This window comes from Phyllobates terribilis, unplaced genomic scaffold, assembly GCF_046119375.1.
Source record: "Phyllobates terribilis strain yellow unplaced genomic scaffold, ASM4611937v1 Scaffold_246__1_contigs__length_2949330, whole genome shotgun sequence".
Taxonomy (NCBI): domain Eukaryota; kingdom Metazoa; phylum Chordata; class Amphibia; order Anura; family Dendrobatidae; genus Phyllobates; species Phyllobates terribilis.
In genome coordinates, this window is record NW_027363006.1 from 939,782 (window position 1) to 966,052 (window position 26,271).

The 26,271-nt window shown below is 49.8% G+C and overlaps 1 protein-coding gene across 1 annotated transcript in view; it reads right to left on the reverse strand.

Annotated features, from left to right (window-relative positions):
* LOC141217706 (microtubule-associated serine/threonine-protein kinase 3-like) overlaps window positions 1-24,574 on the reverse strand; it is a 40,561-nt gene extending 15,987 nt beyond the window's left edge. Inside the window, exons 1-7 of the mRNA XM_073665841.1 lie at window positions 24,566-24,574; window positions 20,977-21,142; window positions 20,772-20,870; window positions 20,407-20,529; window positions 20,153-20,262; window positions 19,959-20,050; window positions 19,426-19,562 (exon numbers count right to left, since the gene is read on the reverse strand). Coding sequence (XP_073521942.1) covers window positions 19,426-19,562; window positions 19,959-20,050; window positions 20,153-20,262; window positions 20,407-20,529; window positions 20,772-20,870; window positions 20,977-21,142; window positions 24,566-24,574 — 736 coding nt within the window. The remainder of the gene's footprint in view (window positions 1-19,425; window positions 19,563-19,958; window positions 20,051-20,152; window positions 20,263-20,406; window positions 20,530-20,771; window positions 20,871-20,976; window positions 21,143-24,565) is intronic.
* Window positions 24,575-26,271: the final 1,697 nt, after the last annotated feature.

Genomic DNA, 26,271 nt, shown 5'->3' on the forward strand with positions numbered 1-26,271 from the left:
CGGTTCCTGCCTGCTCTGCCTTGCTCACCGCTCCAGCGGTTCCTGCCTACTCTGCCTTGCTCACTGCTCCGGCGGTTCCTGCCTGCTCTGCCTTGCTCACCGCTCCGGCGGTTCCTGCCTGCTCTGCCTTGCTCACCGCTCCGGCGGTTTCTAACTGCTCTGCTTGCTCACAGCTCCAGCGGTACCTCTCTGCTCCGCCTTTCCCACCACTCCGGTGGTACCTCTCTGCTCTGCTTGTCTACCGCATCTGCGGTTCTGTTCCTGTATCCCATTCTGTACTGGACTCTATCCAGCCTGTGCTTCAACCTGCTAGTACCTCCCCGTCTGCACGCCAGCCGCACTGGTCAGTACCCTCCTGTCTGCATAACAGCCGTGCCTGCCAGTATCCTCCTGTCTGCACTCCAGCCGTGCATGCCAATACCCACCTGTCTGTGTGCAAGACTAACCCGCCTGTTCCTGTATTCCCCGGTGTGGGTCAACAGCCGTGTCCGGGATCTGGCCTGGAGTAGCACCTGGTCCCACTGCTCGGTTCCTCCCTGGTGCACGGCGTCGTTAGCCGTCGTGCGAACTTGGTCGGATCGGGTTGATACTTAGTTACGCCCCTCCAGACACTCTCCGGTTCATGGCACAGTGGAATCACTAAATCACGCACATGCCAGTCAGCCCAGGTGTGTGCATAACATACTACACAACACGGGACACATCCTCTATATACTACACCACACGGGACACATCCTCTATATACTACACCACACGGGACACATCCTCTATATACTACAGCGCACTGGACATTTCCTCTATATACTGGAGCTGTGTGATGGCTTATTTTTGCCTTGGCTAGATGATGCTTTTATTAGTACAATTTTGGGTGAAATACATATACACTGCACAGTACCACTTCTCCTGTCCTGAATAGTGGATGTAATTCTCAGTATCTGTATTATTCTGTATATATACACTGCACAGTACCACTTCTCCTGTCCTGTATAGTGGATGTAATTCTCAGTATCTATATTGTGGCACCCCAGGGGTCTGGTTTCCACAGTAATAGCAATATTACGTCTGTGAGCAGGTGGGAGGTCTCCTGGTCAGGAATCCTATGCATGCCACACCTCCTGCCCAGTCCTGGGAGGGGAAGAACTTCCCCTATATAAAACTAGGGCTGAGGCAGGGTTAGAGAAAGAAAGAGCAGAGAACACAGACAGAGACACAGTCTGGTCTGTAGTGGAGCAGCTTTAGGGAAAGAAAGATCAGGAGCTCTGTGGGAGCTGTGCTAAAAGAGATCAGGGGCTGGAAGCTGTAGAGCTTGCCCTGATTGAAGAGTTCTTACCGGACCCGGAGTCCGAGGCTGTGGGGATTAATCCTTACCCAGCAGCAGAAACCGCCTGGCAGGGGATTTCAGGTCCTCTGGCCAAGAAACCCGAAGGCACGGTCACACGCAAGGGACCAGCACCGCGACGTGGAGCGGAAGCTACCAGAAGGCCCCGAGTCACCGGCCATACGGGTGAGCACCACACGGTACACTTAGGGACGTGGGCTACTTTTATCAGCCTCTAGCAAGGTAGCCAGAAGAGTACGATTAGTTGGGGAGGCCTACAACTCCGCCTGGCCAGGGGAGATCCCATCAGCTCACGGACTGACCAGGCCCCGATCGCTAGCCAGTACTCCGGGAGGGTCTACCTTGTCACCAGTAAAGACCCAAAACTACACCGCACCGTCTCTGAGTGGTTCCTGCTACCCCCTTCATCCACGTCGGCTGCCCTGAGGCCATACCCCTCCCGTTGGGGGTTATACCATCCACGCTGCACAATCCTTCCACCGGCCTCAGCGGTCTGCCCTGCAGCGGCAGCTCCATAGCTGCGTTCAACGGGTGGCGTAGTCCTCCAACATCTACTGCTAATACTCAGCCACACAGTTTGACTCCCTGGGCACGGACCGGGTCACCGCCACGAGACTACTACCCCCAACAGGCCCGGCTCCAGGTAGTCCCCGCGTGCGCAACGCTACACCAAGTAGGCCCAGGGGCGCGTCAATATTATTCTGTATATTATACTGGGTGTAATTCTCAGTATCTGTATTATTCTGTATATTATACTGGGTGTCATTCTCAGTATCTGTATTATTCTGTATATATACACTGCACAGTACCACTTCTCTTGTCCTGTATAGTGGATGTAATTCTCAGTATCTGTATTATTCTGTATATATACACTGCACAGTACCACTTCTCTTGTCCTGTATAGTGGATGTAATTCTCAGTATCTGTATTATTCTGTATATAAACACTGCACAGTACCACTTCTCCTGTCCTGAATTGTGGATGTAATTCTCAGTATTTGCATTATTCTGTATATATACACTGCACAGTACCACTTCTCTTGTCCTGTATAGTGGATGTAATTCTCAGTATCTGTATTATTCTGTATATATACACTGCACAGTACCACTTCTCCTGTCCTGAATAGTGGATGTAATTCTCAGTATCTGTATTATTCTGTATATATACACTGCACAGTACTACTTCTCCTGTCCTGTATAGTGGATGTAATTCTCAGTATCTGTATTATTCTGTATATATACACTGCACAGTACCACTTCTCTTGTCCTGTATACTGGGTGTCATTCTCAGTATCTGTATTATTCTGTATATATACACTGCACAGTACCACTTCTCTTGTCCTGTATAGTGGATGTAATTCTCAGTATCTGTATTATTCTGTATATATACACTGCACAGTACCACTTCTCCTGTCCTGAATCGTGGATGTAATTCTCAGTATTTGTATTATTCTGTATATATACACTGCACAGTACCACTTCTCTTGTCCTGTATACTGGGTGTAATTCTCAGTATCTGTATTATTCTGTATTTTATACTGGGTGTAATTCTCAGTATCTGTATTATTCTATATATTATACTGGGTGTCATTCTCAGTATCTGTATTATTCTGTATATATACACTGCACAGTACCAGTTCTCTTGTCCTGTATACTGGGTGTAATTCTCAGTATCTGTATTATTCTGTATACTAGATGGTGGCCCGATTCGAACGCATCGGGTATTCTAGAATAGGTATGCGGCCGACGGGGCGCAATTAGCAGAGCGGCGTTTAAATTTGGCGCCCAAATCGCTGATTGGTCGCGTTCGGCAACCGCGACCAATCAGCAAAGCGGTGTTTAAATTTGGCGGCAATATCGGTGATTGGTCGCGGGCGGCGGCCGCGACCAATCTGCGAACCGTGTTAGTGAGGACTGGAGAGCGTGTTTAAATTTGGCACCAAAATCGCTGATTAGTCGCGACCAATCAGCAGAGCGGTGTTTAAATTTGGCGCCAATACTGCTGATTGGTCGCGGCCGCCGACCGCGACCAATCAGCAAAGCGATGCAGCGCGGGGTTTAAATTTGGCCCCAAAGTCGCTGATTAGTCGCGTCTGACGGCCGCGACCAATCAGCGATTTTGGCGCAAAATTTAAACAACGCTCTGTTGATTGGTCGTGGTCGTCATACGCGACTAATCAGCGACTTTGGGGCCAAATTTAAACCCCGCTCTGCATCGCTCTGCTGATTGGTCGCGGTCGCCGGCCTCGACCAATCAGCAGAGCGTTGTTTAAATTTGGCGCCAATCTCGCTGATTAGTCGCGGATGGCGGCCGCGACCAATCAGCAGAACGGTGTTTGAATTTGGCGCCAAAATCGCTGATTGGTCGCGGGCGGCGGCCGCGACCAATCAGCGAACCGTGTTAGTGAGGAATGGAGAGCGTGTTTAAATTTGGCACCAAAATCGCTGATTAGTCGCGACCGCGACCAATCAGCAAAGAGGTGTTTAAATTTGGCGACAATACTGCTGATTGGTCGCGGCATTTGTGTTAAAATCGCTGATTGGTCGCTGGCGCTGCCCGCGACCAATCACCAATTTGGGCGCCAAATTTAAATATCGGACGCGACCAATCACCAATCTTGGCTCCAGATTTAAACACCGCTGTGCTGATTGGTCGCGGCCGATATTTAAAATTGGCGCCCAAATCAGTGATTGGTCGCGGGCAGCGCCAGCGACCAATCAGCGATTTTTAACACAAATGTCCGGATCTTTGTAACACCATGCGCATACTGTGGGGAGATCAGCGGTTAGGGTGTGAAGGGAGGACCGGGGAGCGGCGCTGCGGGTCGGGATACTTCTGCTGCGAGCAGTCGCTCATGTCCCGGGTTCTCACAGCGGAAGTAGCCGCACAGGCAGCGGCGCTCCCCGGTCCTCACTAATACGATTCCGCTCCCCGCTCCTCACCAATATGATTCGCTGATTGGTTGCGCTCTCCGCACGCAACCAATCAGTGATCTTGGCGCTAAAGTTAAACACCGCTCTGCTGATTGGTCGCGGCCGCTGCCCGCGACCAATCACCGATTTGGGCGCCAAATTTAAATATCGGCCGCGACCAATCAGTACAGCGGTGTTTAAATGTGGAGCCAAGTTCGGTGATTGGTCGCGGCCGATATTTAAATTTGGCGCCCAAATCGGTGATTGGTCGCGGGCACCGCCGGCGACCAATCAGCGATTTTTAACACAAATGTCCGGATCTTTGTAACACCATGCGGATACTGTGGGGACATCAGCGGCTAGGGTGTGAAGGGAGGACCGGGGAGCGGCGCTGCGGGTAGGGATACTTCTGCTGCGAGCGCCCTCTCATGTCCCGGGTTCTCGCAGCGGAAGTATCCGCACAGGCAGCGCCGCTGACATTCATGCGGCTAGGGTGTGAAGGGAGGACTGGGGAGCGGCGCTGACATCCAATTGGTCGCGGCCGCTATTTAAATGTGCCGCACAAATCGGTGATTGGGCGCGGTCTTGGCCCGCGACCAATCACTGATCTTGCGGCTAAAGTTAACCACTACTGTGCTCATTGGTCGCGGACGCTGCCTGCGACCAATCATCCATTTGGGCGCCAAATTTAAATATCGGCCGCGACCAATCACCGATCTTGGCTCCAGATTTAAACACCGCTGTGCTGATTGGTCGCGGCCGATATTTAAATGTTGCGCCCAAATCGGTGATTGGTCGCGGGCAGCGTCGGCGACCAATCAGCACAGCGGTATTTAAATCTGGAGCCAAGATCGGTGATTGGTCGGGTCCGAAGACCGCGACCAATCATCGAATCGTCTTGGTGAGGACCGGGGAGCGGCGCTGCCTGTGCGGTTACTTCCGCTGCGAGAACCCGGGACATGAGCGGGCGCTCGCAGGAGAAGTATCCCGACCTGCAGCGCCGCTGCCCGGTCCTCTCTTCCGCATGGAGGTCAGCGACGCCGGCGGTCCTTCCGCTGCTACCGGCCGGGAGATGAGCGCCTCGCGCCGCTCATCTCCCGGCTGCATCTCCGTCCCGCAGATGGGTCCGGCGGTCGGGTTCCTTCTGCTGTTGCCGGCCGGGAGATGAGCGCCTCGCGGCGCTCATCTCCCGGCTGCATCGCCGCTCAGCTCCGTCCCGCAGATGAGCCGCTAACGGCCGCCATCTTTTTTCAGAAATCCCGCGGTGCTGATTGGCTGCTGCCGGACCAATGAGCGACGCGGGATTTCCTGGACAGACAGACACATAGACACACAGACACACAGACAGACAGACGGGATAAGACGATTATATATATAGACTAGATGATGGCCCGATTCTAATGCATCAGGTATTCTAGAATAGGTATGCGGCTGACCGGGTGCAATCAGCAGAGCTGTGTTTAAATTTGGGGCCAAAATCGCTGATTGGTCGCGTTCGGCGGCCGCGACCAATCAGCAGTGCGGTGTTTAAATTTGGCACCAAAATCGCTGATTAGTCGCGACCGCGACCAATCAGCAAAGAGGTGTTTAAATTTGACGACAATAGTGCTGATTGGTCGCGGCCGGTGGTTGCGACCAATCAGCAGAGTGAGGTTTACATTTGGCGCCAATACTGCTGATTGGTCACGGCCGACAACCGCGACCAATCAGCAGAGCGGTGTTTAAATTTTGCGCCAATCTCGCTGATTGTTCGCGGCTGGCGGCCGCGACCAATCAGCAGAGCAGGGTTTAAATTTGGCACCAATAATGCTGATGGGTCGCGGCCGGCGACCGCGACCAATCAGCAGAGCGTTGTTTAAATTTGGCACAAAAAACGCAGATTGGTCGAGGCCGGTGGTTGCGACCAATCAGCAGAGTGAGGTTTAAATTTGGCGCCAATACTGCTGACTGGTCACGGCCGACAACCGCGACCAATCAGCAGAGCGGTGTTTAAATTTTGCGCCAATACTGCTGATTGATCTCGGCCAGCGACCGCGATCAATCGGCAGAGCGTTGCTTAAATTTGGCGCCAATCTCGTTGATTGGTCGCGGCTGGAGTCCGCAACCAATCAGCAGAGCATTGTTTAAACTTGGCGCCAATCTCGCTGATTGGACGCGTCCGGCGTCCGCGTCCAATCAGCACAGCAGTATTTAAATGTGGCGCCCAAATCGGTGATTGGTTGCGGGCAGCGGCCGTGACCAATCAGCAGAGCGGTGTTTAACTTTAGCGCCAAGATCACTGATTGGTCGGGTGTGGAGAGCGCGACCAATCAGCGAATCGTATTGGGGAGGAGCGGGGAGCGGAATCGTATTAGTGAGGACCGGGGAGCGCCGCTGCCTGTGCGGCTACTTCCGCTGCGAGAACCCGGGACATGAGCGGGCGCTCGGAGCAGAAGTATCCCGACCCGCAGCTCCGCTCCCCGGTCCTCCCTTCACACCCTAGCCGCTGATGTCCCCACAGTATCCGCATGGTGTTACAAAGGTCCGGACATTTGTGTTAAAAATCGCTGATTGGTCGCTGGCGCTGCTCGCGACCAATCACCGATTTGGGCGCCAAATTTAAATATCGGCCGCGACCAATCACCGATCTTGGCTCCACATTTAAACACCGCTGTGCTGATTGGTCGCCGACGCTGGGCGCGACCAATCACCGATTTTGGCGCCACATTTAAATTTAAATAGCGGCCGCAACCAATTGGATGTCAGCGCCGCTCCCCGGTCCTCCCTTCACACCCTAGCCGCATGGATGTCAGCGCCGCTGTCTGTGCGGATAGTTCCGCTGCAAGAACCCGGGACATGAGAGGGCGCTCGCAGCAGAAGTGTCCCGACCCGCAGCGCCGCTCCCCGGTCCTCCCTTCACACCCTAGCCGCTGATGTCCCCACAGTATCCGCATGGTGTTACAAAGGTCCGGACATTTGTGTTAAAAATCGCTGATTGGTCGTTGGCGCTGGCCGCGACCAATCACCGATCTTGGCGGCAAATTCAAACACCTCTGTGCTGATTGGTCGCCGACGCTGTGCGCGACCAATCACCGATTTTGGCGGCACATTTAAATAGCGTCCGCGACCAATCAGTACAGCGGTGTTTAAATGTGGAGCCAAGATCGGTGATTGGTCGCGGCCGATATTTAAATTTGGCGCCCAAATCGGTGATTGGTCGCGGGCAGCGACAGCGACCAATCAGCGATTTTTAACACAAATGTCCAGACCTTTGTAACACCATGCGAATACTGTGGGGACATCAGCGGCTAGGGTGTGAAGGGAGGACCGGGGAGCGGCGCTGCAGGTCGGGATACTTCTGCTCCGAGCGCCCGCTCATGTCCCGGGTTCTCGGAGCGGAAGTATCCGCACAGGCAGCGGCGCTGACATCCATGCGGCTAGGGCGTGAAGGGAGGACCGGGGAGCGGCGCTGACATCCAATTGGTCGCGGCAGCTATTTAAATGTGCCGCACAAATCGGTGATTGGTCGCCGACTTGGCCCGCGACCAATCACTGATCTTGCGGCCAAAGTTAAACAGTACTGTGCTGATTGGTCGCGGACGCTGCCCGCGACCAATCACCGATTTGGGCGCCAAATTTAAATATCGGCCGCGACCAATCACCGATCTTGGCTCCATATTTAAACACCGCTGTGCTGATTGGTCGCCGACGCTGGGCACGACCAATCACCGATTTTGGCGCCACATTTAAATAGCGTCCGCGACCAATCCGCACAGCGGTGTGGAGCCAAGATCGGTGATTTGTCGCGGCCGATATTTGAATGTGGCGCCCAAATCGGTGATTGGTCGCGGGCAGCATCCGCGACCAATCAGCACCGTAGTGTTTAACTTTTGCGGCAAGATCCGTGATTGGTCGTGGGACAAGACCGCAACCAATCACCGATTTGTGCGGCACTTTTAAATAGCGTCCGCGACCAATTGGATGTCAGCGCCGCTCCCCCGTCCTCCCTTCACACCATAGCCGCATGGATGTCAGCGGCGCTGCCTGTGCGGATAGTTCCGCTCCGATAACCCGGGACATGAGCGGGCGCTGGCAGAAGAAGTATCCCGACCCGCAGCGCCGCTCCCCGGTCCTCCCTTCACACCCTAGCCGCTGATGTCCCCACAGTATCCGCATGGTGTTACAAAGGTCCGGACATTTGTGTTAAAAATCGCTGATTGGTCGCTGGCACTGCCCGCGACCAATCACCGATTTGGGCGCCAAATTTAAATATCGGCCACGACCAATCACCGATCTTGGCTCCACATTTAAACACCGCTGTGCTGATTGGTCGCGGCCGATATTTAAATTTGGCGCCCAAATAGGTGATTGGTCGCGGGCAGCGCCAGCGACCAATCAGCGATTTTTAACACAAATTTCCGGACCTTTGTAACACCATGCGGATACAGTGGGGACATCAGTGGCTAGGGTGTGAAGGGAGGACCGGGGAGCGGCGCTGCAAATCTGGATACTTCTGCTGCGAGCGCCCGCTCATGTCCCGGGTTCTTGTAGCGGAAGTATCCGCACAAGCAGCGGCGCTGACATCCAATTGGTCGCGGACGCTATTTAAAATTGCCGCACAAATCGCTGATTGGTCGCTGTCTTGGCCCGCGACCAATGACTGATCTTGGCGCCAAAGTTAAACACTATTGTGCTGATTGGTCGCGGACGCTGACCGCGACCAATCACCGATTTGGGCGCCAAATTTAAATATCGGCCGCGACCAATCACCGATTTGGGCGCCAAATTTAAATATCGGCCGCGACCAATCACCGATTTGGGCGCCAAATTTAAATATCGGCCGCGACCAATCACCGATCTTGGCTCCACATTTAAACACCGCTGTGGTGATTGGTCGCGGACGATATTTAAATTTGGCGCCCAAATCGGTGATTGGTCGCGGGCAGCGTCGGCGACCAATCAGCACAGCGGTGTTTAAGTTTTGCGCTAAGATCAGTGATTGGTCGGGTCCGAAGACCCCGACCAATCATCGAATCGTCTTGGTGAGGACCGGGGAGCGGCGCTGCCTGTGCGGCTACTTACGCTGCGAGAACCCGGGACATCGCGGGCGCTCGCAGCAGAAGTATCCCGACCCGCAGCGCTGGTCCCCGTTCCTCCCTTCCGCATGGAGGTCAGCGGCGCCGGCGGTCCTTCCGCTGCTACCGGCCGGGAGATGAGCGCCTCGCGCCGCTCATCTCCCGGATGCATCTCCTTCCCGCAGATGGGTCCGGCGGTCGGGTTCCTTCTGCTGTTGCCGGCCGGGAGATGAGCGCCTCGCGGCACTCATCTCCCGGCTGCATCGCCGCTCAGCTCCGTCCCGCAGATGAGCCGCTAACGGCCGCCATCTTTTTTTAGAAATCCCCCGGCGCTGATTGGCCGCTGCCGGACCAATGAGCGACGCGGGATTTCCTGGACAGACAGACACACCGACAGACACACAGACAGACAGACAGACAGACGGGATAAGACGATTATATATATAGATATACACTGCACAGTACCACTTCTCTTGTCCTGTATAGTGGATGTAATTCTCAGTATCTGTATTATTCTGTATATATACACTGCACAGTACCACTTCTCTTGTCCTGTATACTGGGTGTAATTCTCAGTATCTGTATTATTCTGTATATTATACTGGGTGTCATTCTCAGTATCTGTATTATTCTGTATATATACTCTGCATAATACTACTTCTATTGTCCTGTATACTGGGTGTAATTCTCAGTATCTGTATTATTCTGTATATATACACTGCACAGTACCACTTCTCCTGTCCTGTATACTGGGTGTAATTCTCAGTATCTGTATTATTCTGTATATATACACTGCACAGTACCACTTCTCCTGTCCTGTATACTGGGTGTCATTCTCAGTATCTGTATTATTCTGTATATATACACTGCACAGTACCACTTCTCCTGTCCTGTATACTGGGTGTCATTCTCAGTATCTGTATTATTCTGTATATATACACTGCACAGTACCACTTCTCCTGTCCTGTATACTGGGTGTAATTCTCAGTATCTGTATTATTCTGTATATATACTCTGCACAGTACTACTTCTCCTGTCCTGTATACTGGGTGTCATTCTCAGTATCTGTATTATTCTGTATATATATGTAGCACCCTGAGGATTCGGCTGCTACAGGGGTATTGCACCTCAACCCAGAGGTGTGATATTCCACTCCCGGGCAAGGATGGAGAGTGGGACTGAGCTCGGTAGGCTGCATGCACTACACACATCCCATTTCCGGAGGGCAGACCAACGGTACTCCCACTTAGAAATGTGCAGGTACGACCGAGTCTGTCCTTGGCTGGAGTGGGAGGGGGTTGGAACATCCCATGTAGTGTAGGGGCAGATAGGGGGTGCAGTCTGGGTAGTGATAGGAGCTCATTGGGTGCTGGTCACCTGAGCTCACACATAGAGGGATATATAAGGTGGGCACCAACTAAGATCAGGGTCAGATGCAGAGAACAAGTCAGCGAGCAGAGGAGAAGAGAGACCCAGAGTGAGAGAGGAGAAGAGAGACCCAGAGGGGGAAACAGAAAAGAGGACTCCAAGAACCCAAATTAAATCCCCGGGTGAAGAGTCGGCACAGGGTACCGGATCCCAAACTGGTGGGGGCAGAAAACACACCCTAGCCAGAGACCGGAGGCCATGGGCAGCGTCTGCCACGGTCACCCACCACATCCACCCCGAAGGCATACCACATGAAGGGTCAGGGAACCCAAGGCCAAGGGTGTCCCAACAGAGGGCCCGAGGGAGCTGGACCTAGGTGGATCACTGGTGGGGACGGCCAGAGAACGGGACAGAAGGAGAGCTCAGGGCCACGCTCCGGACTTGTTTGGGGGTTGGCTGGATCCAGGACCTGGTGGACGCAGCACGGCTCGGGTGGTCACTCAAAGCTGGAGTGACCAGTACAACATCTGCAGTAAGTAAACACCCTTAACTGCACAACCCGACTCTGTCTTAATTGCCGTCTGCACTGCACCACCACAACCCCCATCCTCTGCACCTGTCCCCCCTGAGGCTATACCCCTCCCGTTGGGGGTTATCCCACCAAGCTGCGCACCCACCATCAGCCTCAGCGGACCCTGCTGCAGCGGCGGCCACAGTGACCGCATCACAACGGGTGGCGTAGTCGACACAAAAGAACTCTTAATAACATCTGTAGGACTGCCACATAACACTGAGTTTGACGCCCTGGGCACGGGCCGGGTCACAGCCGCTCGGAGACTACAACCCCCCATCTGATCCGGTGCCGGGTATTCCCCTCAAAAAGGAATATGTCCCAGGGGGCGCGTCAACTTTGGCGTAGTCGGCAGGATCACGTGCCCGCAACACCCGGGTACTGCGTGCCTGAAGAAAAGTGCAAGTTTACCTCAGAAAGAAGTCTCCCGCCGGTTCCGGAGGGTCCACGCCATCGGACTCCATCACCAGTCGTTTCCCGCCGATTGTCCGCCATTTCCAGCTTGTTCCCGCCATCTGCAGAGTTTCCCGCCACTGGGCGACGCTTCCCGCCAAATCCGAAGATTTCCCGCCTTGGAAGAGCAGCGGACGCCATTATGGGCGTGCCAAAGGAGGGCAGGAGGCCGCCTCCCATCGTGGGCCAGGACAGAAAATGGCGCCAAAAGTGGAAACCGCCCCCACCAACAGAGACTGTGATGCTGGAGGTGTCTGTCAGCGTGGAAGGACTGCCCCTGGAGCTGACAGTCACCGAGTTGCCCCGGGACGGCCCTCGAAGTGGGAGGAGACGAAAGAAAAGAGCAAAGATGGGTGCCGCCTGGAGCAGTCTGGAGCGAGCGCACCCGGAGACAAGAAGTCTAACGAGGAGTAGCGGAGGAGCTTACCCGGAGATGGAGAGAAAGCAGAACAGCACCGGCCCGCTGGCCAGGAGTCTGCTAGAGACCGAGAAAGGAGAGCAGAGCAGCACCGGCCCGCTGGCCAGGAGCCTGCTGGAAGAAGAGCAGAGCAGCACCGACCCGTTGGTCAGGAGCCTGCTAGACACCACGACCCCACTAGGCCTAGTGGAGGTCCTCGCACAGCTCCCCCGAGACCGGGAGTGTGCACAGACTGCCCTGGAGGGCCTCGCACGGAGGATGGCCCGGGTACAGCGCGAGATATTGGCGGAGTGGAGCCGAGAGATGGCCCAGCAAACCAGTCAACGGAGCACGCTACCCTGGAAGAGGAAACAGACCGCCTCTGAGGATGGCGCGGGAGGACCCAAGGCCGGAGACGGCGCCGAGAAGGGAGCCGGACGCAAGGAGGCAGGTAAAGGGGACGCCTATACCCCAAGCCGGGAAACCGCCCACCTGCCCCAGCTCCCCGTCGCAGAGCCCGAAAGTCCCCCTGCTGTGCCCGTAGCCGCCATGTCACCGCTATGGACTAGGCCCCGACCGGAAGCCGCCGCAGCGACCCCTGTGACGTCACACGCCTCGACCCGGAGCGTGACAAAGCAGGAAGAGCCTCCGGCCTGGTCGCAAGGCCTAGTACCCCCGGGCGCCGCATCACCAACAGCGCCCCCTACCTCCGCGGAGCCTCCGGCCTGGTCGCAAGGCCAGGTAGCCCAGGGCGCCGCCGTGTTAACGGTGCCCTTCACCTTCCAGATGCCCCAGGCCTGGCCGCAAGGCCTGGGCAACCCGGGCGTCGCCAACACCGCGCCCGCGCCCGCGAAACCAAGGGTGCCACATCTGGGGGAGGACTTGTTCAGCCAGCTCACATGGCCGGACGGGCGGCCCTTCATCTGGCCCGAAGAATTCCATGAGCTGGAGCGGCAGCAGAGACAAAGGCCCTTGTGTGAGCCCCTGATTCCGGCTCCGAAGCCCGTGGCACGGGTCTCGCCTCCTCTGGAAGAAGCCCAATTTGCGTGGGACCCCACGGGAGAAGATCTAATGGGGTTCACCGGAGAAACCCGGGCAGCTGCGGCAGAGCGCGCTGAGTGCTGCCGTCAGCAGCTCGCGGAGTTCGCAAGAGAGCGGGAAGAGAGGCGGGTCCGAGAGCAACAGGCCCAAGTACGGAGCGCCGAGCAGAAGAGCCGGACCAGGAGGGACCCCCGTGCAGCGCATTGTCCCCGCACCATCGGGACAGTGATCAAGTTCAACCAGCAGCATGGGTGGGGCTTCATCCGAGACCGCAACACCTTCGGTGACGTTTTTGTAACACGCAGAGACGTTGAATCCCATCTGCCGGAGGGTCACAGAGGTCGTGACCTCTACATCGGAGACGAGGTCACCTTCACCCGGCACAAGTGTGCCAAAGGACCTTACGCCCTCCACGTACACCGCCTGACGGAGGAGGAGTTGCGGTGCGAGGAGGAGGAGCAAGAGGACCCGGACGGGTCTGAAGCTACTACCAGCTACAAGCAAAGAGCAGGAGGAAGACGCCGTTGAGTGCGGCAGAGCAGGTGCTGTAAATAGTTACCCGACCGGGTACCAAAGAAACTGTTGCTACATATATAGTCCCCGTTGGGACCAGCATGAGTGAACTGTTTACCCGTTATCCCGTATCCATACCAGGCTGAGGACTGTGAGCAGCCATTCCCTTCCCTTTACCTGGCCGAGGACTGAGAGCGGCCAACTTCCCCTGTATATAGTTGCGCTTCCTAAAGCGCCCCCTACTGGTTTTATAGGAAAGCCACGTGTTCCAGAGACTGTCGCGTTTTACCTGGTCACACGTTGCACAGTGACCGGAGGAGGAGCCAGAAGCGACGAGAAAGTTATTTTTATGAAAAGTTTTATGCTGCATATATTTAAAAAGTTTTATATGTTTTATTATGTTGATATTGAAAAAAAAAAAAAAAAAAATTGCATGTATGGTGTTTTGTCTTTACAGCCCGAGGACGTGCTGTGATTTACCAGGGGGGAATGTAGCACCCTGAGGATTCGGCTGCTACAGGGGTATTGCACCTCAACCCAGAGGTGTGATATTCCACTCCCGGGCAAGGATGGAGAGTGGGACTGAGCTCGGTAGGCTGCATGCACTACACACATCCCATTTCCGGAGGGCAGACCAACGGTACTCCCACTTAGAAATGTGCAGGTACGACCGAGTCTGTCCTTGGCTGGAGTGGGAGGGGGTTGGAACATCCCATGTAGTGTAGGGGCAGATAGGGGGTGCAGTCTGGGTAGTGATAGGAGCTCATTGGGTGCTGGTCACCTGAGCTCACACATAGAGGGATATATAAGGTGGGCACCAACTAAGATCAGGGTCAGATGCAGAGAACAAGTCAGCGAGCAGAGGAGAAGAGAGACCCAGAGTGAGAGAGGAGAAGAGAGACCCAGAGGGGGAAACAGAAAAGAGGACTCCAAGAACCCAAATTAAATCCCCGGGTGAAGAGTCGGCACAGGGTACCGGATCCCAAACTGGTGGGGGCAGAAAACACACCCTAGCCAGAGACCGGAGGCCGTGGGCAGCGTCTGCCACGGTCACCCACCACATCCACCCCGAAGGCATACCACATGAAGGGTCAGGGAACCCAAGGCCAAGGGTGTCCCAACAGAGGGCCCGAGGGAGCTGGACCTAGGTGGATCACTGGTGGGGACGGCCAGAGAACGGGACAGAAGGAGAGCTCAGGGCCACGCTCCGGACTTGTTTGGGGGTTGGCTGGATCCAGGACCTGGTGGACGCAGCACGGCTCGGGTGGTCACTCAAAGCTGGAGTGACCAGTACAACATCTGCAGTAAGTAAACACCCTTAACTGCACAACCCGACTCTGTCTTAATTGCCGTCTGCACTGCACCACCACAACCCCCATCCTCTGCACCTGTCCCCCCTGAGGCTATACCCCTCCCGTTGGGGGTTATCCCACCAAGCTGCGCACCCACCATCAGCCTCAGCGGACCCTGCTGCAGCGGCGGCCACAGTGACCGCATCACAACGGGTGGCGTAGTCGACACAAAAGAACTCTTAATAACATCTGTAGGACTGCCACATAACACTGAGTTTGACGCCCTGGGCACGGGCCGGGTCACAGCCGCTCGGAGACTACAACCCCCCATCTGATCCGGTGCCGGGTATTCCCCTCAAAAAGGAATATGTCCCAGGGGGCGCGTCATATACACTGCACAGTGCCACTTCTCTTGTCCTGTATACTGGGTGTCATTCTCAGTATCTGTATTATTCTGTATATATACTCTGCACAGTCCTACTTCTCTTGTCCTGTATGCTGGGTGTAATTCTCAGTATCTGTATTATTCTGCATATATACACTGCACAGTACCACTTCTCTTGTCCTGTATACTGGGTGTCATTCTCAGTATCTGTATTATTCTGTATATATACTCTGCACAGTACTACTTCTCTTGTCCTGTATACTGGGTGTAATTCTCAGTATCTGTATTATTCTGTATATATACACTGCACAGTGCCACTTCTCTTGTCCTGTATACTGGGTGTCATTCTCAGTATCTGTATTATTCTGTATATATACACTGCACAGTGCCACTTCTCTTGTCCTGTATACTGGGTGTCATTCTCAGTATCTGTATTATTCTGTATATATACTCTGCACAGTACTACTTCTCTTGTCCTGTATACTGGGTGTAATTCTCAGTATCTGTATTATTCTGTATATATACACTGCACAGTGCCACTTCTCTTGTCCTGTATACTGGGTGTCATTCTCAGTATCTGTATTATTCTATATATATACACTGCACAGTACCACTTCTCTTGTCCTGTATACTGGGTGTAATTCTCAGTATCTTGTAATGCAGCAGCTTGCTAGCATTACTGTAAATGGTCCAGGATGTGTTTTACCTGACCATGTACCTTCCCCTTTAACTGACTGGTCACATGACTGTGACATCACACAGGTCCTGTATGCACAGTAAAGGTCTGTACACATGACTGGGACAGCACACAGGACCTATACACACAGCTGACTGATCACATGACTGTGACATCAGCAAGGTCCTGTCAGTATGGGTGTATGTGTGCACAGGATATATAAACCCCGGTAATTGGAGACAGGTGTGTTCGGTGTGAGGCGTGAGGCCTGTGCTCCGTGTGTGTGGGACACCGTTTGTGAGAGGCCTAGTGAGGCCGAGTGAAGCCTGGCAGCCTGAAAGGCAAAGACTGGATAATGTGCGGATGCTAGTGGCCTTGGAAGGCAGCGGCTTTGGAGTGAAGCCTGGTACCTGAAAGGTCGACCCTGGATCCTGTGTGGATGTCAGTGGCCTTTGAGGGAACGACGGCTGGAGACCCCTACCTGGGAAGCCGCAAAGCCACAGTGGTGGCGGATTATTGAGGAAGAGTCCTGAAAGGCAGAGCCTGGATCCTGTGTGGATGTCAGTGGCCTTTGAGGGAACGACGGCTGGAGACCCCTACCTGGGAAGCCACAAAGCCACAGTGGTGGCGGATTAAAATGGACTGCAGCAACTAAACCGGCAAAGGTAGTACACTTTGTTACATGGACTGTGTTATGGTCATTGATAATTTATTACCTTGCCGTAGGCTGTAACCTGGAGCAAGTGGGCCTGTGTGCCACTTGTCTCATGAATGTTGTAGATATGTGTGTCGGCGTGCCACGGAGTTGGACCTGGTGAACTGTGGCTTATGATGTAATAAACTGCAACATTGTGAGAAAAATGTAAAGACATTGCACGTGTGCATTGATTGACGCAGCGAAGCGAGTAACCCCCAGTATGATGACTAGCGCTGCCTTACAATCTGTATTATTCTGTATATTATACTGGGTGTCATTCTCAGTATCTGTATTATTCTGTATATATACACTGCACAGTACCACTTCTCTTGTCCTGTATAGTGGATGTAATTCTCAGTATCTGTATTATTCTGTATATATACACTGCACAGTACCACTTCTCTTGTCCTGTATACTGGGTGTCATTCTCAGTATCTGTATTATTCTGTGTATATATACGCTGCACAGTACCACTTCTCTTGTCCTGTATACTGGGTGTAATTCTCAGTATCTGTATTATTCTGTATATTACACTGGGTGTAATTCTCAGTATCTGTATTATTCTGTATATATACACTGCACAGTGCCACTTCTCTTGTCCTGTATACTGGGTGTAATTCTCACTATCTGTATTATTCTGTATATATACTCTGCACAGTACTACTTCTCTTGTCCTGTATACTGGGTGTAATTCTCAGTATCTGTATTATTCTGTATATATACACTGCACAGTGCCACTTCTCTTGTCCTGTATACTGGGTGTCATTCTCAGTATCTCTATTATTCTGTATATATACACTGCACAGTACCACTTCTCTTGTCCTGTATACTGGGTGTAATTCTCAGTATCTGTATTATTCTGTATATATACATTGCACAGTACCACTTCTCCTGTTCTGCTGAAGAAGAGGTGGCATTGGCTTTGGGGAGGGTCAGTACTGATGGGTTTATTATTTTCTATGTCTACAATCCTATGGTTAAATAAAAATTAATCCTGAACAACTTGTTTAAAGGGGTTATCTGAAGGTTGGAAATTGTCCTCTATCATTGGGATATGGAATAATTTTCTGATTGCTGGGAGTCCAACAGCCGGAACCCCCACTGTTTCCGAGAACCAGGGATTTGAAGAGCTCTGGGTGAATGGAGCGGTAGTCGATCATTCGCACTGCAGCTCCATTCACACGTGGCTTAATAAACATCCCCTATAATGGAGTGGTGAGGGGCATGAACAAGAAAGCAAAATGTGCTGAACTTTTCATTGTGCCTCAATGGGATGAGGGGGGCGGTGATGTGGTATGTGGGCTGGTGGGGTTTGTGTGACAGGCGTGCTTTTTCATTTTTCATCCCATTCCAGCCCTGATCTATATATATATATATATATATATATATATATATATATATAATTAAAATTCTTTTAAAAGCAGAAGTGTTAATATGTATTTTTTATCGCTTAGCAGAATGCAGAGTGAAGTTTGATAGATATAAGAAAATCTCAATAAATATAGGAGTTGTTTTTTTTTTTTATTAGGGATAGGGTAGAAGGATAAGGGATGAACAAAATCAGGGACAGAATCAGTAGACAAAATCATAGTCAGTAAGAAATCCGGATCAGATACCAGGTGATCAGTAAAAAAAGCCAAGTCAGGCGAGCAGTTTGGATACAGCGGAGCCTGGTGACAGAGGCATTACCGAAACAAGTCCGGGTAGAGATGTTACAGTTAGAAGGCCACAGGTAGATGGTGAAGGTCCTTCTTTACAGGTCCAGCAGTGATGGTGGATCGGCTGTACTCCGCTAGATGCGGAGCTTTTCCGTCTTTTAGATGACACTTGGGCAACAGCGACAGCATGCAAATGCGCGAGCAGCCCTGGATAGTCCACGCCGGCAGGATGATAAGATCCGGCGGAAGATGGAACCTAAGAGAAGAGAAATAAATACAATGTAAGTGATGGGACTCCATATTACATGATGCTACTGTGCGGTCAGTGTGGCCGGCCGGACAGCAGAGGAATCTTATTCACACAGATGTCCGGGGTCATTGTCAGCCATCATACATGTGACAATCCCATCACTGACAGATGACATCTGCTCCCCATGACTTATTCTCATCACTAACATCACACAACATGGAGATGATTCTCACACTTACCTCGTCTCTTTTTCCCCTTTTTCCCATTTTCTGAGTTTTGTTGGTCTATACTCAGATTCATTTCAGATTTTCTTTCCTCTTCAGTTGTAAATTCTGATGAGAAAGTAAAAAAACTCAGTAAAGAAATATTCTTATAGGATCTGCTTTGTGTACTGTATATAGAAGAATTGTTCTAGTCCTGTCCCCTATAGTCCTGATAATCTGGCATTACATTATTATAGGGCAGAATAAGTCCTATATACCGTTCATGACCTAATCTGAGGGGCATTAGATGTATCACTGATATGGAGCAGTAAGCGCCCTGTGTGCCGCCACGTGGTGCATCACTAATGAGCGATATTCTACTATAGGAGACGATGTCTCCTTATATTGAAGTGAGTTCCTGGATGCTAAAACGTATTTTACAGAATCCATGAAAACAATTCCTGGATAAAATTAAGGAAATAGAAATACAGTATGGGCCCATGGAAAACATAATTGGGATCCATGAAACCTGGACAACATAGGAGACCTAATACAGAAAAACCAAATATTTGAGCCTTGAAGTCAACATTCACCTTTTGATGCTGTACATACATACCTGATGATGGGGACGAGGAGGGTAAGCTGTTTATAGCATTGTCGCTATCAGATTCAGAAAGCGATTCTTTCTGCCTGTCAGGAAGAATCAGGGGGTCGGACCAGAAGACCCAGGAGGTAACTTCCAACTCTCCCATTCTATGATTTAAGAAAAACATGTAAATCACAAGTCAATGCAGAATAAAAGGGGTGGTCTCACTAGAAGAACACCGACTAGAGGGCCTAATAGGACATATGACTGTCATAGTGAGGAAGGTTTTATGCTCCAATCTACCTTCTATGGATCAGAGCGAAAAACAACTAGCAATAATGGCTGGCATGTAATACTACATCTCTCCTACAGTATGGGCAGCTCTAATACGTGTGAATGGCTGCAATTATGGGCTATTATCACCAACGGTTTCTGAAGCCAAAAGCACAATGACCGCTAATCATTGAGGCTGAATTTGATATTATGGTATTTATGTCCTATATTATGTGTTGTGCATATATATCAGCCTGGAACTCCCATTAATGACCCCATAATCTACTCACATTTCTGAGATATTTGTATTGGTTGCTGGCGTACACTCTGGAGGAGACTTCTGGTCCTCATCATTCATCTTTCTGGTAGTGATGGTACAGAGCTAAACATGGACAAAAACAAGATATGAAATACTTTTTTTTTACTTTTAGAGGTCTTTTTTGTTTCACATATTTTGGATTTATTGCGCACATACGGTACTTACTTTAGAAAGCCTTTCAGAAGAAGATGTAAAATTTTGGAAGTCAAGGTTCTCATTGTTCACACTTGTACCCTCCTCATCCTCTGAGACCGAATGGTCTATTTCAGAGTGATCTACAAAAGTAATGAAGTATTATTAGAGGTTGTTAGTATAAAACAGGCGTCATTTATCACAATATTAGTGGGTACTGATTATTACATTTTATGGAAGACAAGACAAACAGCCGCTTAGTCTAGATGATGTCTTCTTCTACTTACCGATAAATAAGCTGTTGTCCACATCTGAGGCAAGCTGAGGAATGTACTCTGGCTTCTGACTTAGAAGGTTGTTAAAATCTAAGTCACTCAGGAATGGATGACTCTTGATCTCAAGTGATCCTCCTGGAAAAAGAACAAAACAAAAGTGATGTGGACATTGTCAGAGATTGCTTCACATCTGAACAGTTTAACTTAATCTGAATTAATGACATAACTGAGTCAACATGAAGGAAGAAGACTGAAAGTCATAGTGTGGAGAACTAGAAATGGACAATCTGATAGAGAAGTGTTGATCCTCAAGGACATGAGTGATAAGTGTGATAGGTGAATATTAATACTAATATGAATAGTATTATATCTCTTACCTGTCCCAAGTCTATCTGCAGGATTTGTTCTGAGCAGCTCAGTAATCAGGTTCTGTGCATTGGGAGTAGGAGCGGAATTACAATCCCAAATTATGTCACCTGTTATACAGAAAATAAAATCTCTTTACTGGACTGTAAGGTAAAGCAAAGTAAACACCTAAACCAATGTAACTGATCAAAGCAATGGTCGGATCATTCCACTTACCAATGACAATCCTGTCATAAAGCTCAGCTACAGAATCTCCATCAAATGGTACAGATCCCGTGAGAAATTTATGTAGGATTATCCCCATTGACCACCAGTCAACAGGTCTTCCATAGCCTTCTTTCAGGATGACCTCTGGGGCGATGTAATATGGGGTGCCACATAACTGGAAAACAGAAGATAGAGATGAAAATGATAAAATGGTTATTATAACACGTTCTCGCCATAAAAACACAATGACAAAAGATAAAATATCAATGGAAACGTTCTCTAGAAATGAAGAATGTAGAGAAGACACAATAGTGTGATGAGATTTGTAAAGAAAAAAAAACATATGCCAAAGGCAAGGTGAACAGATGGGGTATATTAGTTAACCAAATACCAAAGCAAAACAAAGAAAACCCCTTAAAATATAATCTTTAATAGCTACATTTAAAAGCACCCATATCAATATATGAAGACAAAATGCATAAAATGTACAATATATGGGTAGTGGGATAAACGTAGGATAATTGACATGCAGGCTTGCCCTAGAGATCCCAAATGGGCTGAGATCCCGCCTGCCAGTGGAGGTTGACACCCTAGCTAATCGGTTTGGCGCCCCCCTCCACATCGGCACTCCCTCCGTGACGCTATCCACCCCTAGACAGACATACACATATACAGATAATGATGAAAGGCAGACAGTCATGTTGCTGCTAACATGCTGAATGAAAAAAAGGCAATATTCAATGTATCAATTATATGGAAACAGGGAAGCTGATATAATGTAGTTCCACTAGTACAGATAGGATATCAAATGCACCAATCTATACACAATTCAGTATGATATATAAACCATCATTCAGAAGCCTATTATAGATACATAAAGTACATTAGTGCTGGCAATTACGGGCAACAAGAACAATATTATAAAAGCACGTGTGCTCAATTAACGGTAAACATAGGAACATAAATATGTCCAAAGTAGTAACAAGTCACCTATATAATGACATTGAGCATGAAGATAATAGTCTAGGACAGACGGTATATATAGACAACCTCAAAATCCCCCTGGCTAATCTATAATCAGGACTGATCTACACAGGACACGTCCAAATGTTGGGACAGAGCATTATCCAGTGTGCGAATTACAAAAAAAGTTGCCAAAAAAGCATTTTAGTCAGCAGTAACCAGAGGACTTATCTGTAAATTGTCCCAACACGTTTCTCCCCCTCCTAATTTGGGGTTCATCAGGGGATCATATTAGGAGATAGCCACAATGAGTCAGTGGACAGACGCGGGAGATAAATACACCCCGATCGGAGAATACTGCTGCCGCCACATTTTATGGATTTTGTCTTTATATATTGATATGGGTGCTTTTAAATGTATCTATTAAAAGTTATATTTAAGGTCTTTCTTTGCTTTGGTCCTTGGAGATTTGTAAAGAACAAGCTAAATTCCTGTAAGTGTTACCCACCTCACGGTCCAGGAACTCCCTGGTGATGTCCTCCGCTAATTCCTTGTAGGTGTTGGTTTTTGGCATCATGACACCAACTTTTGAAATCCCAAAATCGGTAACTTTTATGTGTCCAGCAGATGTAATCAGGAGGCTGTGAAAGAGAAGATGGTTTTAGCCTCACAGACCGTATGATAATAAATGATAACTTCCCCCCTTTATTATACTACGAGGGGCACTTACTTATCCGGCTTCAGGTCTCTGTGCACCACACCGTAGCTATGGAGGTATTCCACAGCAAGAACCGCTTCTCCAAAGTATAAGCGGGCCAAGGGGACAGATAGAGGACCCCTGGTGCTTAGGAGGGTCTCACAGTCACCACCTATAGAATAAAAAGGAAATGTGACCGGTGAGTGGTTTATACAGCAGATCACCATGATGTATAATGGGAAGTGAGCAGAGACATTGGGATAGGAGAGAATATAAACAGATATAATGTATAGTGCACATAATATTAGTCTGAATCGATGGAGAAATGTCCTCCATGTAACTAATAACATAAAGTGATGTCACATCTCGTCTATAGCTGGAGATACTGACATGCTCAGTGCGGACTTACAGGGAGATCACACAGACTGTGGCGTACAGAGAAATCTCAGGGCCCCATAGCAAAAGTTCTAACTGCACGCCCCTTCAAAAAAAACCCTTACTGAAGTCAATCGATGTTCTCAACAGCAATACACCTTTTATAGCCATTTTAGCATATGATGCTCCCAAAAATGCCCCCACCCACAGACTGAGTTAGATATCCCCACAGTGAAATCTTAATCCAGTTTCACCTTACAGATATAATGTAGCACCTGTCTATAATGTCCCCACTCAGTATGAGGCCAGTCACAGCCCCCTACTCAGTATAATGGCGCCCACAGCCCCCCCTACTTAATATAATGGCCCCCATAGCCCCTCAGACAATATAATGGTCTCCACCACTGCCCACTCAGTATGATGGCCCCCAAAGCCAATCAAACAGAATTAGGATCCCCACACAGAATAAGGACCCCCACTGCACACCATTCAATATGAGGACGCCCAGGGGGTGTAGGGGCATGTACAGTCACCAACTCAATATAGCGGCATTCACAGTCCCCTATAGCCCCTCACACGGCACACCATTCAGTATTATGGTACCCACAACCCTCAATTCTCAGTATTATGGCTTCCACCAATCTCGCAACTCAGTATTATGCCCCCACCAGCCCAACAACTAAGTATAATTGCTCTCACCAGCCCCACCACTCAGTATTATGGCCCTCAGCAGCCCCACCACTCAGTGTTATTGCCCCCAACAGTCCCTCCACTTAGTAGTAAGGCACACAATAGCCCCACTACTCAGTATTATGGCCCCCACCAGCCTCAACACTCAGTATTATGGCCCTCACCAGCCCCACCACTCATTGTTACGGCCCCTACCAGCCCCACCACTTAGTAGTAAGGCACCCACCACTCAGTACTACCACCTCCACCAGCCCCACCTCTCAGTATTATGGCCCCCACCAGTATCAACACTCAGTATTATCGCTCTCACCAACCCCACTACTCAGAATTATGACCCTTATTAGCCCCACCACTCAGTGTTATGGCCCCCACCAGCCCCACCACTTAGTAGTAAGGCACCCACCAGCCCCACCATTCAGTACTATAGCCCCCACCAGCCCTACCTCTCAGTATTATGGCCCCCACCACTACTTAGTGTTATGGCCCCCATCAGCCTCACCATTTAGAATTATCGCCCTCACCAGCCTCACCACTCAGTATTATGGCCCCAACCAGCCCTACTACTCAGCATATGGTCTCCACCTGCCCCATCACTCAGTGTTATGGCCCCCACCAGCCCCACCTGTGCAGTGTAAGTACTGAGACTCCACACTACAGATGCAATATTGTGGCGACATCGAAGAACCTGCAGTACACGGAGTCTCGGACCCATCTGCGGAGGCTGAATGGTGGATTTAGGAACCTTTGGCTCCCTGATCCACCATTGTTTTCATCGGTATTCATATTCTGACAATGTGAATACCACTGAAATTGTGATGACAGGTGGTGGAATGGGGCCCAGTGCCGAGCGGTGCCAGGCCCGATCTGACTCACTGGCACCATAGCACTGCTGCACACAGATCAATGAATTTCCAGGCATCTTGGTAATAGAAAACCTACAGTAAACGCACTGTGAGGATGTAACTGTCCTAATTATCCTAATTATAAGAGCAGTGATAAGATGTAAGCAGACATGGGCTGAATATACTACAATATACATGTCCTACCTCCTACATACTCCATGACCATACACAGGTGAGATTTTGTTGGAAAGGAGCAGAGCATGGAGACCACGAAGGGACAATCAGCGAATGTTAGGATGTCCCTCTCCAGAAAGGCCAATGCCACTCTTTTTGGAGTGTTCAGGTTTCGCTTGAACATTTTCTTCAAAGCAAAGATCTGGTGTGAGTCTTTATGGTGCGCTAAGTAGACGGCACTGGAGAGAAAGAGAATCAATGGTTAGAATGAATCTTTACTACAACAACATCTATAGAAGTCATTATATAATGTTTTGTACTAATGTTTAATGCTAGAAGTCTGTCCGTCACTGGAAGTCCATGTCTAGAATTTGATAAAAGATCACTACATAGATCACCTATGGGAGGTGTCCACAATGCCACGTCCGCCGGAGCCCTCACCCAGGTCACATTACAGATGAGAGAATCTACTGAAATTATTCTTGGGCAGATTCACTACATTAGACCAGTAGATACGATTCAGTGCAAATAAAAGTTGGTCCAAATTAAAAGTGGTCCAATTGCCATAACATGACGTTAATTATGCTCCCGCATACCCCAAGACATAACAACATAATAAATGGAGGGGAGCGAAGGAGTTACAAAAAATGAAACCCATTATAGCCACTTGTCCTCTGTGCCAGTCTTTATTGCTGAGACCAGGGAGTAGACTCACATGGTCATGGTGGAGGTTGGGGGGTGCAGATGTCATTGATGAAATTTCGTGTCACCCCCTCACTTGACCATGTGTTGCCAATTACTCTTATCAGTTCGCTAATGGATTCCGAAAAGAACAGACCGGTGCGGAGGATCGGGAAGCTCTGATGGGGGTGGCAGTGTAAGAACAGATGAGGGTCTAGGACAGGCAGGTGTAATATATTATTCTATTTTAATCCCTTTCCTTAATAGTTTGTTTTCCTACAGATCATATAATTTCCCTATGATAACACTGAAGGGCAGAGCACAGAGTCTGGAGCATTGTCATTGGGAACCTTGAGAAATGTGGATTATGCCAACAGAAAACTCACCCAAAACTTCCACTGCTGATCAGTTTGGATGTCCCATAGTCGCTCTTATGCGGCTGTCTTGACGGGGTCAATGATTTGATCACGCTCTATAAAAGAATAAGAAATTATATAAAGATATAGAAGCTGCTGGAAAAAAGCTCCAGATGCAAAAACGTCTCCCTTCTGTCATCTCCTCTTAGAATAGAGACATCCCATGGTTATATGGGAGACAATACTGGAGGTGTCATTCCCACCCCATAATCTGGTGATACACCGTCATCTCTCTCCATGATACTTACACCGTCAGATTGTTGGATCTCCGGGATCTCACAGATTCTACTGTCAGCATCCGCCAACACAGTTGTTTCTAAAAGAGTGAAAAAATTATGAAGAAATAAAATGTATTAGACGATATTAATCCTACATATATATTACAACAATATAACTCAGACATGACAAGATGTCTGTAAATGGGAATAATACTTATTATATAGGGATTCCAAATATGTGAACGTAC